Source organism: Dama dama, chromosome 18, assembly GCF_033118175.1.
Source record: "Dama dama isolate Ldn47 chromosome 18, ASM3311817v1, whole genome shotgun sequence".
In the NCBI taxonomy this organism is placed as follows: Eukaryota; Metazoa; Chordata; class Mammalia; order Artiodactyla; family Cervidae; genus Dama; species Dama dama.
The window spans coordinates 74,175,189-74,193,251 of record NC_083698.1 but is presented as its reverse complement, the minus strand read 5'-3'; the positions used below and the strand labels follow the sequence as shown (position 1 = coordinate 74,193,251).

At 38.5% G+C, this 18,063-nt stretch overlaps 1 protein-coding gene across 1 annotated transcript in view; it reads left to right on the top strand.

The window, feature by feature from the left end:
• Positions 1–18,063, top strand: part of HECW1 (HECT, C2 and WW domain containing E3 ubiquitin protein ligase 1) — a 445,911-nt gene that overhangs the window by 278,674 nt on the left and 149,174 nt on the right. The window contains exon 6 of the mRNA XM_061165645.1: positions 7,423–7,592. Within this exon, the coding sequence (XP_061021628.1) occupies positions 7,423–7,592 (170 nt within the window). The remainder of the gene's footprint in view (positions 1–7,422; positions 7,593–18,063) is intronic.

Below are 18,063 nucleotides of genomic sequence, written 5' to 3'. Positions count from 1 at the left end.
AGGGTGGTGTCATCTGCATATCTGAGGTTATTGATATTTCTCCCGACAATCTTGATTCCAATTGTGCTTCCTCCAGCCCAGTGTTTCTCATGATGTACTCTGCATATAAGTTAAATAAGCAGGGTGACAATATACAGCCTTGACATCCTCCTTTTCCTATTTGGAACCAGTCTGTTGTTCCATGTCCAGTTCTAACTGTTGCTTCCTGACCTGCATACAGATTTCTCAAGAGGCAGGTCAGATAGTCTGGTATTCCCATCTCTTTCAGAATTTTCCACAGTTTATTGTGATCCACACAGTCAAAGGCTTTGGCATAGTCAATAAAGCAGAAATAGATGTTTTTCTGGAACTCTCTTGCTTTTTCAATGATCCAGCAGATGTCATTAGGGAAATGCAAATTAAAGTGAGATACTACTATGTACCTATTGGAATGACCAAAATCCAGAACACTGAGAACACTAAATACTGGCAAAGATGTGGGGCAAAAGGAACTCACATTTATTGCTGGTAAGAATGCAAATAGTACAGACACTCTTGAACGCATTTTGGTAATTTCTTTCAAAACTAAACATACTCTTACTACATGATCCCATGATCACATTGCTTGGCAATTACCCAAATGGAATAAGTTCCATGCAAAAACCTAACACAGATGTCTGTGGCAGCTTTATTTATGATTGCCAAAACTTGGAAGCAATCAAGAGGTCTTTCAGTAGATGAATGGATAAATAAACTGTAGTACATTCAGATAGTGGAATATTATTCAGTGCTAAAAAGAAATGAGCTATCAAGCCATGAAAAGACATGAGGAATCTTGAATGCATATTACTCATTGAAAAAAGCCAATCTGGAAAGGCTTCATACTATGTAAATCCAACTATGTCACATTCTAGAAAAGGTAAAACTATGAAGATGATAGAAACATCAGTGATTCTAGGAGATGAGGGGAGGAGAGATGAACAGGTGGGGCACAGGATTTTTAGGGCAGTGAAAATACTCTGAGAGAGTAATGATGGATACATGTGATAATGCATTTGTCAATGCCCATTGAATGTATACTGCCAAGAGTGAATCCTAATGAAAATAATGGATTTGGGGGAGAAAGGTAAAGTGTCTCTCAACTGTGATGATGGTGTGTCAATCTAGGCTCATCAATTGTAACCAATGCACCGCTCTAGTAGGAGATGTTGCGAATGGGGGTCGGGGGCTATGCATGTGTGGAACAGGCAGTATATGGGAAACTCTATGTATTTCCTTTTGATTTTTCTATTAATCTACAACTACTCTAAAAGAAATAAGTCTTAAAAAAGCCCACTGTCATCAACAGAATGTGTCTGCCAGTTGTTGTTTTTTTTTTTTTTAAAAAAAAGAAAAAACTCAATAATTTGTATTACTAGGACAGAAAACTAACAACTCCTGATTTGTTATTCTTATGTTCCCGTTGAAATGCTTGATAACTAGCGATTATTTATATAAGCCTTCAGAAACAGTAGAAACCAGGAAAACTACTGTCTGTAAGAAATAAAGAATTTTCACTAGCCAGAACTCACTAAAATCCTAAAGTCTACAAGGATGCCATTCAGGATAGACAGCATGGGACTGTAGAAAGAGACAAAATATCCATTCATTGGTTCCCGTTTTGGCTCTGCCATGAAGACATGGACTCATAGACTGACCAAAGGAAATGAAACTACTCCACTACCATTACCAGTTTGATTCAAAAAGCTACTTTCTAAGGATCAGGATTGGTTCATTTCCTATGGCCCCCAATATATCATTTTTCTTACAGTTATCTCAAGGCAAAAATTGCCAGCAATGAAATGTGACTGGAGGTGTAAAATGAGCAACTAAAGAAGCAAGCCTGGAATGGTAGTGGAGATATAATACTTTGTAATTGAATATGTATGTGTTTAACTCACTGTCAAGGAAAAGTAAATACTGCTATCATGATAAGTTCCATGCCTCAAAGAAAGCTAAAAAGATCATCAAATCTATAACTAAGCAAAACCTATAAATTATCAAAGAAGTTAACTAGTCATCTCCAGGTATAAAAGTAGGGATGAGGATTCTAATAACAGCCCATTGTACAACCAAACTAACTAAAGATGGACAATACCAGGGCTACACACAACTTACTCATGGACTTAAAAAAATGTGTGGATAATGGATTCTACCTTAAAAAGAAAAAGTTGAAGGACATAACACTCAAGAGGATAAAGGAAGTATTTTGTCACAAGTATCTGCTGAGGAGAAGTAAAGGATATATCACTTGTCTGCTTGTACACTCTATGAAACACAGGAAAGTGCAGAATCTATCAAGTAAAAAGTCTAGGATGAAGAAAAATGATAAGGGAGGTCTTTGAGGTTCTTTGAAGCTAAAAAAAAGTCAAGTGTAATTTGTTTCCTATTGCTGCTATAACAAATTACCATAAAGTTAGTGGCTTGAAACAACACACACGTATTCATACAGTTCTGGAGATCAGAAATCCAAAATGAATCTTAAGGGACGAAAATCAAGGTATCAACAGGCAGGGCTGGTTCCCTTCTGGGATCTCCTAGGAACAATATGCTCATCTCTTTCAGATTCTGAAGTCTGTTATGCATGTTTTGGCTCACGGCTGTATCACTCCAGTCTCTGGTTCTGCTGTCATATCACTTTCTCCTCATTTTACTCCTCCTCCTTCCACTCTATAAGGACTCTTATAATTACACTGGATCTCTCCATCTCAATAAAGATTCTTCAGCCTGTCATTATAGTCCCTTCTACTGTGTAAGGTGACATATTCACAGGTTCCAGGGATTAGGTCATGGTCATCTGTGTGAGACCATTTTTCTGTCTATTATAGTCAAGGAGAGATTTAAAATAAATTCTGAAAGGTACAGTCATAGAATTCAAAGTGAGCTTTGAGAGATTTTAGAAAGCAGTGAAGAGCATACTCACCACTACATCATTAGAATCAATGATATGGTAGACCGACTTGAGATTCTCTCATCGGAAACATAGAAGGGCCAGACTTTAAAAAGATAAGGAAGTAAAAAGATGGATGACAAATACAGAGCTATACATAGATAATGGATGTTTCTGATGAAGAGATCTGAACAAATAATAATAGCAGAAAGATTTCTTGAGCTGAATATAATTTTGCATCTTTAAATTTGATTATCATGTACTAAAAAAAAAGTATGTGCAGAGAGCAACGTCTAGACAAATACCTTTTTTTTTTTTTAACGAAATTTTCAAATGCAAACAGAGCAGCCATCTGAGTGGAAAAAGCATGATACAAAAGAATAAACCTCATGTTCATTTCAGACTGGTCTTATAATACAGAACTCTAAAATCATGAAGCAAAGGCTACAGAGCTTTAAGGGTAGCATGCTTTAGCTGAAGATTGCTGTGCCTACCAGATTGTCGTTTATGTGAGAAGGCAAGAGAAACACATCCTCAGGTTTGCAAGGACTCAAAGAACTTCACCCTTGCATCTTATCTGAGAGTAATATGTGAATATCCACTCCAGTATACAGAGAGATTAAAAAAAAAAAAACCTCAAGAACTGGAGATACTGCATATAATTGGACTGCTTTTCTTTTTAGGATATAAAATGAGAAATAAGCAGAAACAGAGATCATGGAAAATTTCAAGAATACAATAGACATGGCAAAGCAAGATTGTTGATGCAAATGTTTTACTTTTCAAATCTGTTCATACATTCAGTTTTTACCACTTCTTGGTGGTAATAAATTTCCTATGTAACTATTATCCCTTTAATTTTCAAAGAATTAACCCTGCAACCTCAACAAATTACAAATGCAAATGAAGGGTTTTTTCCCCACAAGTATTAGAGACAATTTAAACATTCAAAATTACCACAGAGTCAAATAATATTAATACCATATACTCTTAAGAATTATGTATACAAAATGTTCTAAAAGACATGGGACTAGACCTTTTATTGTACAATCCAGGCAAAAGAAAAAATTTAGGACAAATGTTTGTATATACAGTATGGTCTCAACTCAAATTAGTGAAAGACAATAAAGAAAAAATCTAGCAATGGCTGCCACTAGGCAGTACAATTTGAAATAATTTTTAAGTTGTTTCTTTTCCTTTTGTATTTAAAAATGTTATAATACGTGTGTATCATGTTTATCATCAGAACAAAAAACTAATACAGGAAAAATGGAGGAAAATTAAATATCTTCCCATTAATGTACCATTTACTTTTGGAAAATCATAAAACTCTGTGTGTTATTATACACATCCATTCCAGAAATCTCAGAGTTGAAGAAATTGAGACCTGAAAATGTTACATCCATTTTCTAAAGTTATAAAGTTCAGCAGTGAGTGTTTCAGAACTAAAATCTGAATATACTGACTCCCAGCCAAGCACTCTTTAAACTCCTAATTAACTCTTTAATACAGCAGTTTTCAAACATTTTACTCTGTGAAACACATATTTTAATAAGCATACAAATTGAACTTAAACTATAAAAGCTCACTGGAGGACATGAAATGAGGCATGAAAATATGAAGAAACATACTCCTGAGTATAAAGTTCCCATTTCTCCCAAAATTAATCTATAAATTTAATACAATTCTGATCAAAATCCCAATTCTTTGGAGGCAGCTTTTTAAAAAATTAATAAGATTAATCTGGAAGAATAAATGTATGAGTGGTAAAGAAAGATGTTTTCTTTTGGAAAAAAACAAGAACAATGAAGCATGACTAGACTTATCAGGTATCAAAAATGTGGTAAAGATATATTATGCAGATTTAGACAAGTTGTTTGATGGAAGAGAATTTTTTCAAAAGACCCATTTATACATAAGAATTTGACCCATGCCAAAGTTGAAATTTTTATAAAAAGGTAGTATCACACAGACTCTGGAATCAAAGAGGCAGGTTCAAATTTCATTTCTGACATTGACCAACTGTAAAAACCTGGTCAAGTTACTTAACTCAGAAGCCTCTATATTTTCTTCCTCAAACTAGAGATACAATAACTACTTTGTAGAGTTTGTGGTTAGGATTAAATCAGATTATGTATTTGAAGGGCATAGAATGGTCCCCAGAATTTAGTAACTAATCAATAAATGGCCAGCAGTAGTGGTGGAGGTGATGAAGGCGATGATAGTCATATTATTTTATGGTGAATAAATCTATATGTCTATAACATTCTCGGCCATTGTCCCCAATACCACCCCCCAGAAATGATGATTCAGTAGGACAACTCACGAGTATTGTCATACTCATGACTATAAAACATTAAAAAGAGAAAAAGCAAATTGCAAAGGAAAAAGGTACCTGGGATGAAATCTGAAATGAAATCATGCAAATTTCCATGAGTCCTCTCCCACTGGAGTCATATAGCTTGGGTTTATTTTCCCCAGGAACAAGTTATGATAAAAATATGAATTATTATATATCAAAAATTTTTAGTCACTCAGTCTGACTTATTAGTCATTTTAGTCTGACTCTTTGCGACCCCATGGACTGTAGCCCACCAGGCTCCTCTGTCTATGGAATTCTCCAGGCAACAATACTGGAGTGGGTTGCCATACCCTTCTCCAGGGGATTGTCCTGATCCAGGAATCAAAACCAGGTCTCCCACACTACAGGCAGATTCTTTACCTTCTGAGCCACCAGGGAAACAAGGAAGCTCAATAAAGATTCAGAGCCCACGGTTTTCACTGGGGGCTGCTCATGTGGCCAGATTCCTCGTAGGACCTACCAAAATTCCAGACTCCCAGAGGAAAGCAGGTGTTCAGTGTAAACAAGGTAGTTTGCACAAACACTTGGGGCACAGAGATGAGATGAATTCTTATCAGTTCTGAGATGTGAGAATCCCCCTGACGCTAGCGAAAGATCAGCCCTACAAACAGACCTTGCTAAGCAGAGAAGACTCAGGCTGTCACACATTTCTATGGGTGATACCTGAGTTTTGCAAGCTTCTGTGATGTTTGTATTTTCTAAGCTTTATTCCACCTTACAGCAGTATATTATAATGCAAGAGTGGAAGAACGGTTTTGTTACAGAGATTGCCTTGAATCAACTCAAAGTATAGTTTAACTAAATTCACATGAAAGCTTCTGTACTTTTTTCCATCAGTGACAAATTCCTCCAAACACCTCACAACTTATACCATACTTGAGAATCAATCCAATGTATTTTTACCTTTTTCTTTCACTTATATGGTTGGATGGCATCACTGACTTGATGGACATGACTTTGAGCAAACTCTGGGAGCCAGTGATGGACAGGGAATCCTGGAGTGCTGCAGTCCATGGGGTTGCAAAGAGTTAAACATGACTGAGCTGAACTTCTGTACTTTTTTCCATCAGTGACAAATTCCTCCAAACACCTCACAACTTATACCATACTTAAGAATCAATACAATGTATTTTTAACTGTTTCTTTTACTTATGTATAAGTAGAAACAATTTTTTGGAAAATACTTTAATAATACAAAATTTTTAACTATATTTTTGGTATTATAAATTTATTTCCAATAAATATAAGATGATTTCAGATTGTCGCAGAACAGCCATAAACTGCTATCACCTCTCTCTCCCCCATACACATAGCATGAAATTATACATGATCAGATACTTTTAATTACATGGAACAGCTCAGTTTTCAAAGCCTTTCCTCCTGACAGCATGGTCTCTCCTCAGAACTCTCCTCACTGAGGTACATTAGCTCCATGGAGGCCATGATTTTTTTCTTTCCTCCAGTGCCCCTGCTCTTCACTCTTTTAATCTTCATCTTTCTCTTTTTTCTCCTAATTCTCTCTTTCCTTACTCAGTGAAGATCCTATTTATTGTGAGACTAGAGCCCTTGTTTTTCTGTCTCCACCTTGAAGAAGAATTTTCACCTAGACCCACTGAATTTTCCAAGATGGATTTCCTTCCTCATTGTGCACCCAGGTCTCCTGAGGTAACCCTCAACCTCATCCCAACCTGCCTGAGGAGCACCAGAAGTCCAAACCAGAAAGGGTCAACAGTCCTCTCTTGAAAAGCATAGTGACCACAATGCCAGTGTTGATTTGTTACAGGCAGTTCTTACCAAACCAATTTAATATATGTCAGTAAATGTTCCATGTAATGGATTCTGGAGACACATCAGTCCATATTTTGTATGAGGTGAAAAATGGTGGTTCAAGATTGAAAATCTTTTCCGTGTTTCAGATGGACTCTTCTCCTTGTATAAAACCTACTATAATCTTTCGGGCCTTCCCTGATGGCTCAGACAGTAAAGAATCTGCCTGCAATGCGGGAGACCTGGGTTCGATCCCTGAGTCAGGAAGATCTCCTGGAGAAGGGAATGGCTACCCACTCCAGTATTCTTGCCTGGAGAATTCCACAGACAGATAATCTTTAACCTTGCTAAAACACATAAAATTAAACTATCCTCTATTTTATAGATTTCCAGGCCATGGGGTTGAAGAAAGGGATGTTTTTCAACCCAGACCCTTACCTGAAGATTTCTATTCAGCCTGGGAAGCACAGCATCTTTCCTGCCCTCCCCCACCACGGACAGGAGAGACGATCCAAAATCATTGGCAACACTGTGAACCCCATCTGGCAGGCCGAGGTGAGTTCCCAGGCCCTGAAAAAGGGGCTTAAGTGGAAAAGCGAAGTGACTGACCATAAGCTCATGTGCTACTCCCTCCCTTCTTGGAGCCCCAAACTCTTCTGCTAAGTTCATGGTTCTCTTGGTCTTAGAAGGAGGCCATGTTCTCTTTGGGTTATAACTCCTAGGGATTTTTTTAAGTGGGTGAAGTGTAGTGTTTTTATATTTATTTTATTTTAATTTTTATTGGAGTATAGTTGATTTACATTGTTGTGTTATAGCTAAGTGAATCAAGTATATAGCAAGAATATAGCAAAGTGAATCAGTTATACATATATCCACTCTTTTTTAGATTCTTTTTCCATACAGGCCATTAGAGTATTGAGTAGAGTTCCCTGTGGTAAACAGTAAGTCCTTATTAGTTATCTGTTTTACATGCAGTAGTGTGTATATCCCAATCTTCCAGGTTATTCCTCTGCCCTTACCCCCTGGTAACCATAAATTTGTTTTATATGTCTATGACTCTGTTTCTGTTTTGTAGATAAGCTCATTCACCCATGTTGCTGCAAATGGCATTATTTCATTCTTTTTTATGGCTGAGTAATACTATATTGTATGCATGTAACACATTTACTTTATTCATTACTCTGTTGATGGGCATTTAAGTTGTTTCCATGTCTTGGTGGGTACTTGAAGGGACAACTATAATAGCCTCTTCATCTGATTCTGAGCCTGCACCAGAACACCCTCTCTCTGCCTTTGTGTGGGAGTAGGAAGAAATGCATTTGATCCAAGCATTCTCACACACTTCCCACACATGTGGTCCTTAAGTGAGAGTGACAAATTTAAACTGTGTCTGTCTGGACCAGTTCCAAAGATTCTGACACTTGTCAGGTTCCTGGGACAGGTAAAACAAGCCCTAGAATAACACTGGGGTTGCATACTAAATAGCTTTAAATCGTTCACACCATCTTCCTGGTTTGCACGGTGCTAGGCACCTTGCTGGAGCTTTGAATGGTTTGTTTCATCTGATGAAGGTGATTTTCTTCTCCTACATGTGTCTCCTCTACCAGCTAGGAGTGAGGAGGTTCCTCAACAAGGCCTCATCTGGCTCAGCCTTACAGTGACTAAGTCTTGTCCAAGAGAACTAGCAGGAAGTTGTCACCCCCATTGACTGCCTAGCTCCCTTCTTTAGCTTGAGGGGATAATCTGCAAATTGTGTGGCTTAAGGAACAGGGGGGCTTAGGACATGAAAGTGCCACAATATAATGTAGGAGTTAAAAGTATAGCTTTGCAGTGACACAGACCTTGGTTCAAATCCCAGCTTGGCCAGTTATTAGTTGTATAACTTTGAGAAATCAGTTATCCTCAATCTGAGCATCAGATTTTCCTTATCAGATTGGTGCTGATGGATCCTAGGCACTCACTTTGGACAAGATTCTTCTTTGATTCTTCAAAGTAGATCATCTCTGATGCAGAACTTTCAAGCATCCTTGACAAGAAAGGGTAGATATTTGGGGACAAAGGTTTTTCATTTTCTGCTTCCTAGGCTTAATTAGGCTTTACAGGGGCTTCCCAAGTGGCGCAGTGATAAAGAATCCACCTGCCAACATAGGAGACCCAAGAGACCTGGGTTTGAGTCTGGGGTCGGAAGACCCCCTGAAGTTGGAAATGGCAACCCACTCCAATATTCTTGCCTGGAAAATTCCATGGATAGAGGAACCCGGTAGGCTACAATCCATGGGGTCGCAAAGAGTAGGACATGTCTGAGCACTGCACACGCTTTGTAGAAGGTGACCATCAGGGAAATAAAGTTGCATTTGAACTTCTTACTACTTTGGTTATCAATAGACTGAAAGCACTCATAGTGCCACTCGCATGGAGTCATGAATCTTAAATTATTTGTTCCTACATTCCTGGCTATTCTTGGCAGTTATTTATGGACTTCTCACTGCATTCCTGGGAATACAAGATGCCACAGAAATTTATAGCACATGAAAAGAAAAAAGCCTCTTTCTTCTGAAGAATTTTAGAGCAGCTTGTACTAAGACCTTTAGTCATAAAGGTATTATAAGTCTCAAAGAGCATTTATAAAATCCAGCACCATCAGAATATGTTTTGGCTAAAAATGTCAACTAGATTCACTTTAGGTTCTGAAACTATTTCTGAATCTTTAGTTGAGATTTGTTTTGCTCTGCAAGGACATAGCAAACTCTCACTCTTCCTCTGCTCTTGACCTACTCGGGTCTTTCGAGCATGCTGTGGCAAAGGTTTGCATCCCGAAATAAGTTCTACCACATGTCTCCCTCACAAGGCTCAGAGGGAGCTTGTTTCACTTGCTTTCTCAAGTTAACCAGCAGAGTAACTGGCTGAGCTGTGATTTAAAACAGTGTGGTTTGTGGTACTGCAAAGCTGTATTTTCAAAGCCCCTAAATGAGCCTAGAGTGCCCAGTGCTCAAATGTGGATGTCTCAGCCCCAGTGGAGAACATTTGAGGCCTTCGATGACCCAGCCTTGTTTACCACTTGTGTCAGTTAGGGATGCCTCTGGCTCTGAACTAGAGAAAGCCTGGCCAGCTGTGATATTTCTCACAAACAGGAAGTCCAGAGGGAGGTGTGCAGGCCTTGCAGCTGCTGAGCACGGCCCCCAGGGACCCGAGCTCTCTGGGTATTCCTACTATACCGCAGCAGATGGCTATCCTCTTCCTGTCTGACAGCCTCAAACCCAAGTCCCAGGTAGGGACAAAGCAAAACAAAAAAAAAAAAAAAAAAGAAGAAACTTTCTTCTTGAAAGGCTTTCACTTTTTATCCTGTAGGAGACACCCTTTTCAGCAAAAGCCCTATTAACTGTCACAGGACCTCACCTGTTTGGGAAGATCTAATGTTTCACTTCCCCCCTCCAGCAGGGAGGGCAGGGGAAGAGACAGTGAACATGGGTGCTGAATAAACTGGTTTATCGTGTCTGCAATGCGCTTCAGTTGTACTTCCAGCACCATTCACCTCTGACTCTGTACTGAAGTGACTCTCAGTGGCTGCTTTCACATGGCTACGTAAATTGTGTCTTTGCTTACATCTGCCTAAAATGTACATCCTCAGCTAATGCAACCAGTGACTCCCACTTATACATAGATTCTCAACTAAAATACCACCTCCTGCCCGGTGCCCTCTCCTAGGCCTCAGAGGGAAAGTGCTCCGTCCTCTGCCCCTTTGTCTAGACTCTACCAGAGTATCTTTTATTTGCACAGCTGTCTTCTTCATGAGACTTTGAGCTCCTCAAGGAAAGAAATCCTGTCCAATTTATCTTGATGCCTCCAGTTCCCAGAGCCTAATCCTGGTAGTTTCTATAAGGCTTACTATGCCAAGCCATGTTCTAAACGTGTTATTTAATTAACTCATTTCATCCTCATAACAACCCTCTAAGATATGTACTATTGTAATCCCCATTGAAAGATGAAGAACTCAAGACACAGAGAAATTAAGTGATTTTCCTAAGATCATACAGCTGGTAAATGACAGAACCAGAATTTGAACCAGTTCAGAGCCTGATATTGATCAGTTTTGTGCATAGGTGGTTGTGAATAAATTCTGGAGAAAGTATCTACAGCCTGTATCAGATACTCAGAATGACCATTATATGTCCTCTTATTTTAGGTGGAAAAAACCAGTTGACATCGACAGCATTGAGTGATAAGGCCAAAGTCAATTATCAAAAGCTTTAATTGTTCTTTCCAGTTAATTGTATGAATGCCTACTTCTGGAGAATAAGTTTGAAGGATAAATGAATTTTTTAATATGGGGAAAGCAAGGTGACATTCTCATGGTTGATTATTCATTGATTTAAGAAATATTTATTGTGCATCTACTCTGTAATAGAAGTTGAAGTGGCAGGAAGGACACAAAAACGATTGATAGATAAGACCCCACAGGCACATGGGAGGGAACAATACAGTGAAATAAATGTCCTAATCACGGTGTAGACAGAATGCTGCAAAGCACTGAGGGAAGACCTCACAGAGGCTGCACTCTTGGACTTGGGTCTTGACAAGTGGTAGGACATTTTGGGGGAGAGGGAGGGCATTCCAGGTGCATATGCAAAGGTACCAAGGCATCCACAGACACTTAGGGGGCAGGTCAGAAATGTCTCGTGGGTAGCTTGTGGTATGCACAGACGTGAGATGGCAGCTGGGCTGGGTTTACTTTAATCACACACATTGCGTGGTTTCCTGATTTCCTTACAAGGGAAAACTAAGGTTGGCTTCTGGGTCTCACACTGCAACCCATGGTGAGTGAAATGAAGATTCCTTGCTCCTACTGGATTTATGCAAGTCAGTAAATCTCTATGCAAGAAGGTAAATGAGGACCAAGTGTCCTACTTTCTGTATTTTCTGATTAACATTCCAGCGATGTTCAGTGAGAAATAATTGATGTTGCTTACAGTAAAGAGCAAAAATACCCTTTAACATGTAGTTTAAATGCTAAATTTATTTCTATGATTAATGTTTCATTAAAGTCTTATGTGATTTTTTCAAATTTATGCAAGTTCAAACTTGAAACATATTTTTGCTGATTAAAACCTACTAAATCTTAGAAAAATTAAAGTTACAATCAGAATTTTTAAATAAGGGAAAATGGAGAGAAATAGATATTAAATTTAATGCAAACTAAAAAAATTAAAATGAAGACTTCCAAGTTGATTGATTTATCTCCTCTTTTTTTATTATTACTGTAATTAGAAACTTTTTTTCACCCTGGGAACACTCTCCTTGATTTTTAGATCTGTTTACTTTCCAAGATGGATATAATGAGCGTTTATAAGATTATAGCTTCACAGAGAAGTTAAACAGAAACAGCAGCAACTAATGAGTTTTGGGTTATCTGTTCAGCATGCTTATATACAGAATATAGTTCTACCTCTAAATAAAATAAGGAATTCCTAAAAGTGGAGTCTCAGAAATATCAAGCAGGTTGAGCAGATATTAAAATTGGGCCTGGGGCCCTGGTGTATATTCATCTCCACCCAGTCTCTCTGCTTCTACTTGCAAAGCTGGGTTAATTAATCCCCTTACTACTCCAGTCTAGTCACAAGATTAGAGGATTAGAAGCCAAGGAATGTTAAGGTTTCCCTGGTGCTCAGATGGTAAAGCGTCTGCCTATAATGCGGGAGACCAGGGCTGTGATCCCTGGGTCGGGAAGATCCTCTGGAGAAGGAAGTGGCAACCCCCTCCAGTACTCTTGGGAGACCAGGGTTTGATCCCTGGGTCGGGAAGATCTTCTGGAGAAGGAAATGGCAACCCCCTCCAGTACTCTTGCCCGGAAAATCCCATGGACAGAGGAGTGCGGTAAGCTATAGTCCATGGGGTCACAAAGAGTCGGATATGACTGAGCTACTTCACTTTCACTTTCTTTCTTTTCAACCTGAAGGAAACACCGTCTCATAATATGATGTGTCTGGTGGAGTAGAGCTGCCTTAGATTTCTATGCTCCAGGAAGGCCTCTCTGAGTTGCTGTCATGTGAACTGAGAGTCCAGACATATGAAGAACTGGTTGGATGTGCATCTCAGACAGAGGAAACAGCCAGTGTGAAGTCCTGGGTGTAACGAGCTTGCATGTCTAAACAGCAGGAAGGTCACTGTAACAAGAGGATGTCAATTGTGGAAGGGATAGTGTCGGATATAAGATGAAGTGTCAGAGAGAGGCAGGGAAGTGATTGGGATTTTATTGTAAATGTGATAAGAAGTCACTGGAGGAGGGAAGCATCTGATTAAAATTTTATAAAGATTGTCCTGCTTTTATGCAGACAATGTGTGGAATAGATTATAAAGAGACTGAGATGAAAGCAGTTGATTTTGCTTCTGGCTCTCATGGACACACTGTCACAAAACAATGAGAAAAGCCAGTTAAAAGACAAAAATTTAAAAGTGATGATGACCTATGAGAATGGTTAAAACAATTAGAACTTATATGGTTAAGATCCTGGAGAGAAAGGAATTGCAAGTGAGCCAACTTTCTGCTACTACCTTTTTTTTTATCTTTGTTGGTTTTTTTTTCCCCTTTATTTTTATTAGTTGGAAGCTAATTACTTTACAATACTGTAGTGGTTTTTGCCATACATTGACATGAATCAGCCATGAATTTACATGTGTTCCCCATCCTGATCCCCCCTCCCACCTTCCTCCCCATCCCATCCCTCTGGGTCATCCCAGTGCACCAGCCCTGAGCACGTGTCTCATGCATCCAACCTGGACTGGCGATCTGTTTCACACTTGATAATATACATGTTTCAATGCTGTACTCTCAGATCATCCCACCCTCGCCTTCTGCCATGGAGTCCAAAAGTCTGTTCTATACATCTGTGTCTCTTTTTCTGTCTTGCATATAGGTGCTAATACTTTTTAAAAGAGGAGTAAGGTAGGCGAAAAGCTACTGAAGGTTTAAGAGGAGTTTGATGTAATCTCATGGTACTAAAAAGACAAACTAGGAGTTCTGGATCCTCCAAGGAGGAGGTGACCTAGAAAACCCCAGATTCTTAGGTGAACTCTGGCTGGCTAAGTATATGATCTGTTTGTGCTCAGTTGCTCAGTTGTGTCTGATTCTTTGCAACTGGGACCCACTAGACACCTCTGTCATGGGGATTCTCCAGGCAGGAATACTGGAATAGGTTGCCATGCCTCCCTCCAAGGGATCTTCCCAAGCCAGGGACCGAACCCAGGTCTCCCACATTGCAGGTGGATTCTTTACTGACTGAGCCACTAGTGAAGCCCAAGAATACTGGAGAGGGTCGCCTATCCCTTCTCCAGGGGATCTTTCCGACCCAGGAATTGAACCAGGGTCTCCTGCATTGCAGGCGTATTCTTTACCAGCTGAGCTACCAGGGAAGCCCATAAGTATATGATCAGGGCCAACCTATGGTAGAAAACTTGAAGACAGCTCAAACAACTCAGTCAGTCTCTGATTAAATAAAATAATTTAAACCCAGTAACAATAAAAACAGACACAAGGAGGCTTATTATTGGAGTTTTTTAGACATAGATTTTAAGTACTTTGTATATGTTTTCAAACATAAAAAGCTAGACATAGACAATAAAAAGATAAATATAAAATGTCCACTGCCTTGAAAATTAAGCAAAAAATACGCCTTAAAAGTCTATGAGTCAAAGAAGAAATCACAACAAAACGTATTTTTAAAAATATTTTGAACTTATTATTTAAGTAATAATGAGCATAGGACATATCTGAACTTGCAGGATGCAGCTTAATTAGAAGAGAGCTGAATATCAGTGTTCTGAGTTCACATATGAATAAGCTACAAAATTAAGAGCAAATCAAACAAAAAGAGAGCAGAGGGAAGTATACTAATATAATGAAGACAAATGCAAAAATCACTGAATTAGAAGACAAATGCATAATATAGAAAATTAACAAAAATCAAAATGTAGTGTTCTTAAATTTATTTAAAAATAAGTATATAGTATAGTGTTTATGCTAATAAATTTGAATGGAAAATTCCTAGAGCAATTATCTTACTAAACTTACACAACAATAAATAGAAATGCTGAATAGTCTATTAAGGAACTTGAGTATGTAATTTAAAAACCCTTCCACAAGGAAATTTCTAAGGCTAGAATTGTCACTGTTGAAATCTCCCAGACATTTATTGAAATAACAATAATCTTGTGCAAATTCTTCCAAAGAAAAGAAATTTGTTTTATAAGGCAAACTTGTTTTATACAACCAACAAAACTTTGATACCAAAATCTTACAAGGTCAATACAAGAAAGGCAAATTACATTCCAAACTCTCATGAATCTGTGCAATTATCCTAAACAAAACATTGGCTAATTGAATCCAGGAACATAAAAAGGCTAATACTTTACCAAATTGTGTTTATTCTAAGAATACTAAAAGCTCAATTGATGTAGCAGTTTTTCTCTGGCACCAGTGAGTGTTGCCATCATTTGCTGAACTCCAGCTGAACAAGAAAGGGAGTAACTAGTGCTCTCTGTTATGATTTGTACTAGGCTTCCTACAAATCTGACAATTATAAAACACCCAGGAAGCAATTAGACACAAAACTTGTTCACAGGAGTGTGCCACCATTACCAGAAGTCCACATAATTTATAGTTCATGAACTTCCCTCCAGTGTCTGGTATATATCTACATAGGACTTCAAAAAGGTCTCCAGTTCCTGATCACTGCTGTTGATTTCTTGTTCAGAGTCATGAAGCTGTATGCTCTCCACCATGTGTAACAATTGTACCAAATGATATCTAGTTAGGAAAATTGCATATGGATAATGTGCTTAAAATCTCCCATAATGGTAAATATTTAATTATCTAACAAAACAACAAAAATCTTCCTGTTACTGGTAATTGTGAGTATCAGAATTTTTTGTGAAGTATCTAACTGCAAATAGAAAAGCAGCAGTGCACAGATTCAGGGTTTGGCATTATAAGGGGTTTTTTTTTTTCCCTTTGGTCTTTAATCCTCCTTTCATGATTATTTTTATCTTTATTAGGAAATAACTTACATACGTAAATACAATTTATTACATACAAGTGAAAAAACTGCATTTATTTAAAACTGTGTAAGTTATGACAATTTTATGTGTGTGGTAGTCGCTCAGTCATGTCCAACTCTTGTGACCCCATGGAGTGTATGCCCATTAGCCTCCTCTGTCCATGGGATTCTCCAGGCAAAAGTACTGAAGTGGGTAGCCATTCAATTCTCGAGGGAATCTTCCCAACCCAGGGACTGAACTCTGGTCTCCTGCATTGCAAGGCAGATTCTTTACCATCTGAGACACCAAGGAAGCCCAGTTTGTTCTTTTTGCTGCGAGTACCATGCAATTGTATGGCTACACCACATATTGTTTATACACTTACCTGCTGATAGACATTCAGATTGTTTCCAGATATTGATTACTGTGAACAAAGCTGCTATGAATATGCAGGTACAAGTCTTCTTTCTCTCAAGAAATACCTAGAAGTGGACTGGCTGGATCATTTTAGTGGGTTTTCAGTGTGGTTGCACCAGTTCATATTCCCACCAGTAGTGTTTGAGAGTTCCAGTTATTCTGTGTCCTCGTAAACACTTGGTATTCTTTCTTAATTTTAGCTATTCTAGTAGATGTTAAATGGTAACTTAATGTGGTTTTACTTTGCATTTCTGTGATGATTAATGGTGTTGAGCATCTTTTCATCTGCTTATTGGCCATCTCAACATCTTCTTTTGAGAGTTATTTAGAGGTATCTAACTTAGGTTTGAGAGTTCTTTATATATTCTGATTCAAGTTCTTTGCCACATACCTATTTTACAAATATTTTCTCCCAGTCTATGGCTTGCATTTTTATTATACTATGTTTTAAAGACAAAATGTTTTATATTTTTATGATGCCCAGCTTATCAGGTAATTTTCTCTTGATTCATGTTTTCTGCATTCTATCTAAATCTACCCAAGTTAACAAGGATAACTATTAAGTTTTCTTCTAGGAGTTCTATAATTTTCATTCTGTTCAGTCATTCAGTCATGTCCAACTCTTTGTGACTCCATTGACTGCAGCACATCAGGCTTCCCTGTCCAATACCAACTCCCAGAGCTTGCTCAAACTCATGTCTATCGAGTCATGGATGCCATCCAACCATCTCATCATCTGTCATCCCCTTCTCCTCCTGCCTTCAATCTTTCCCAGCATCTGGGTCTTTTCCAATGAGTCAGTTCTTTGCATCAGGTGGCCAAAGCATTCGAGCTTCAGCTTGAGCATCAGTCCCTCCAATGAATATTCAGGACTGGTTTCCTTTAGGGGTGACTGGTTGGATCTCCTTGCAGTCCAAGGGACTCTCAAGAGTCTTCTCCAACACCACAGTTCAAAAACATCAGTTCTTCCACATTCAGTTTCTTTATGGTCCAACTCTCACATCCATACATGACTACTGGAAAAACAACAACTTTGACTTATATGGACTTTTGTCAATAAAGTAATGTCTCTGATTTTTAATATGCTGTCTAGGTTGGTCATAACTTTTCTTCCAAGGAACAAGTGTCTTTTAATTTCATGGCTGCAGTCATCATCTGCAGTGATTTTGGAGTCCCCCCAAAATAAAGTCTGTCACTGTTTCCATTGTTTCCACATCTATCTCCCATGAAGTGATGGGACCAGATGCCATGATCTTAGTTTTCTGAATGTTGAGTTTTATGCCAACTTTTTCACTCTCCTCTTTCACTTTCATCAAGAGACTCTTTAGTTCTTCACTTTCTGCCATAAGGGTGGTGTCATCTGCATATCTGAGGTTATTGATATTTCTCCTGGCAATCTTGATTCCAGCTTGTGTTTCATCCAGCCTGGCCTTTTGGATGATGTACTCTGCATATAAGTTAAAAACAGCCTAAACGTACTCCTTTCCCAATTTTGAACCAGGCCATTGTTCCATGTCCCATTGTAACTGTTGCTTCTTGACCTGCATACAGATTTCTCAGGAGGCAGGTAAGGTGATCT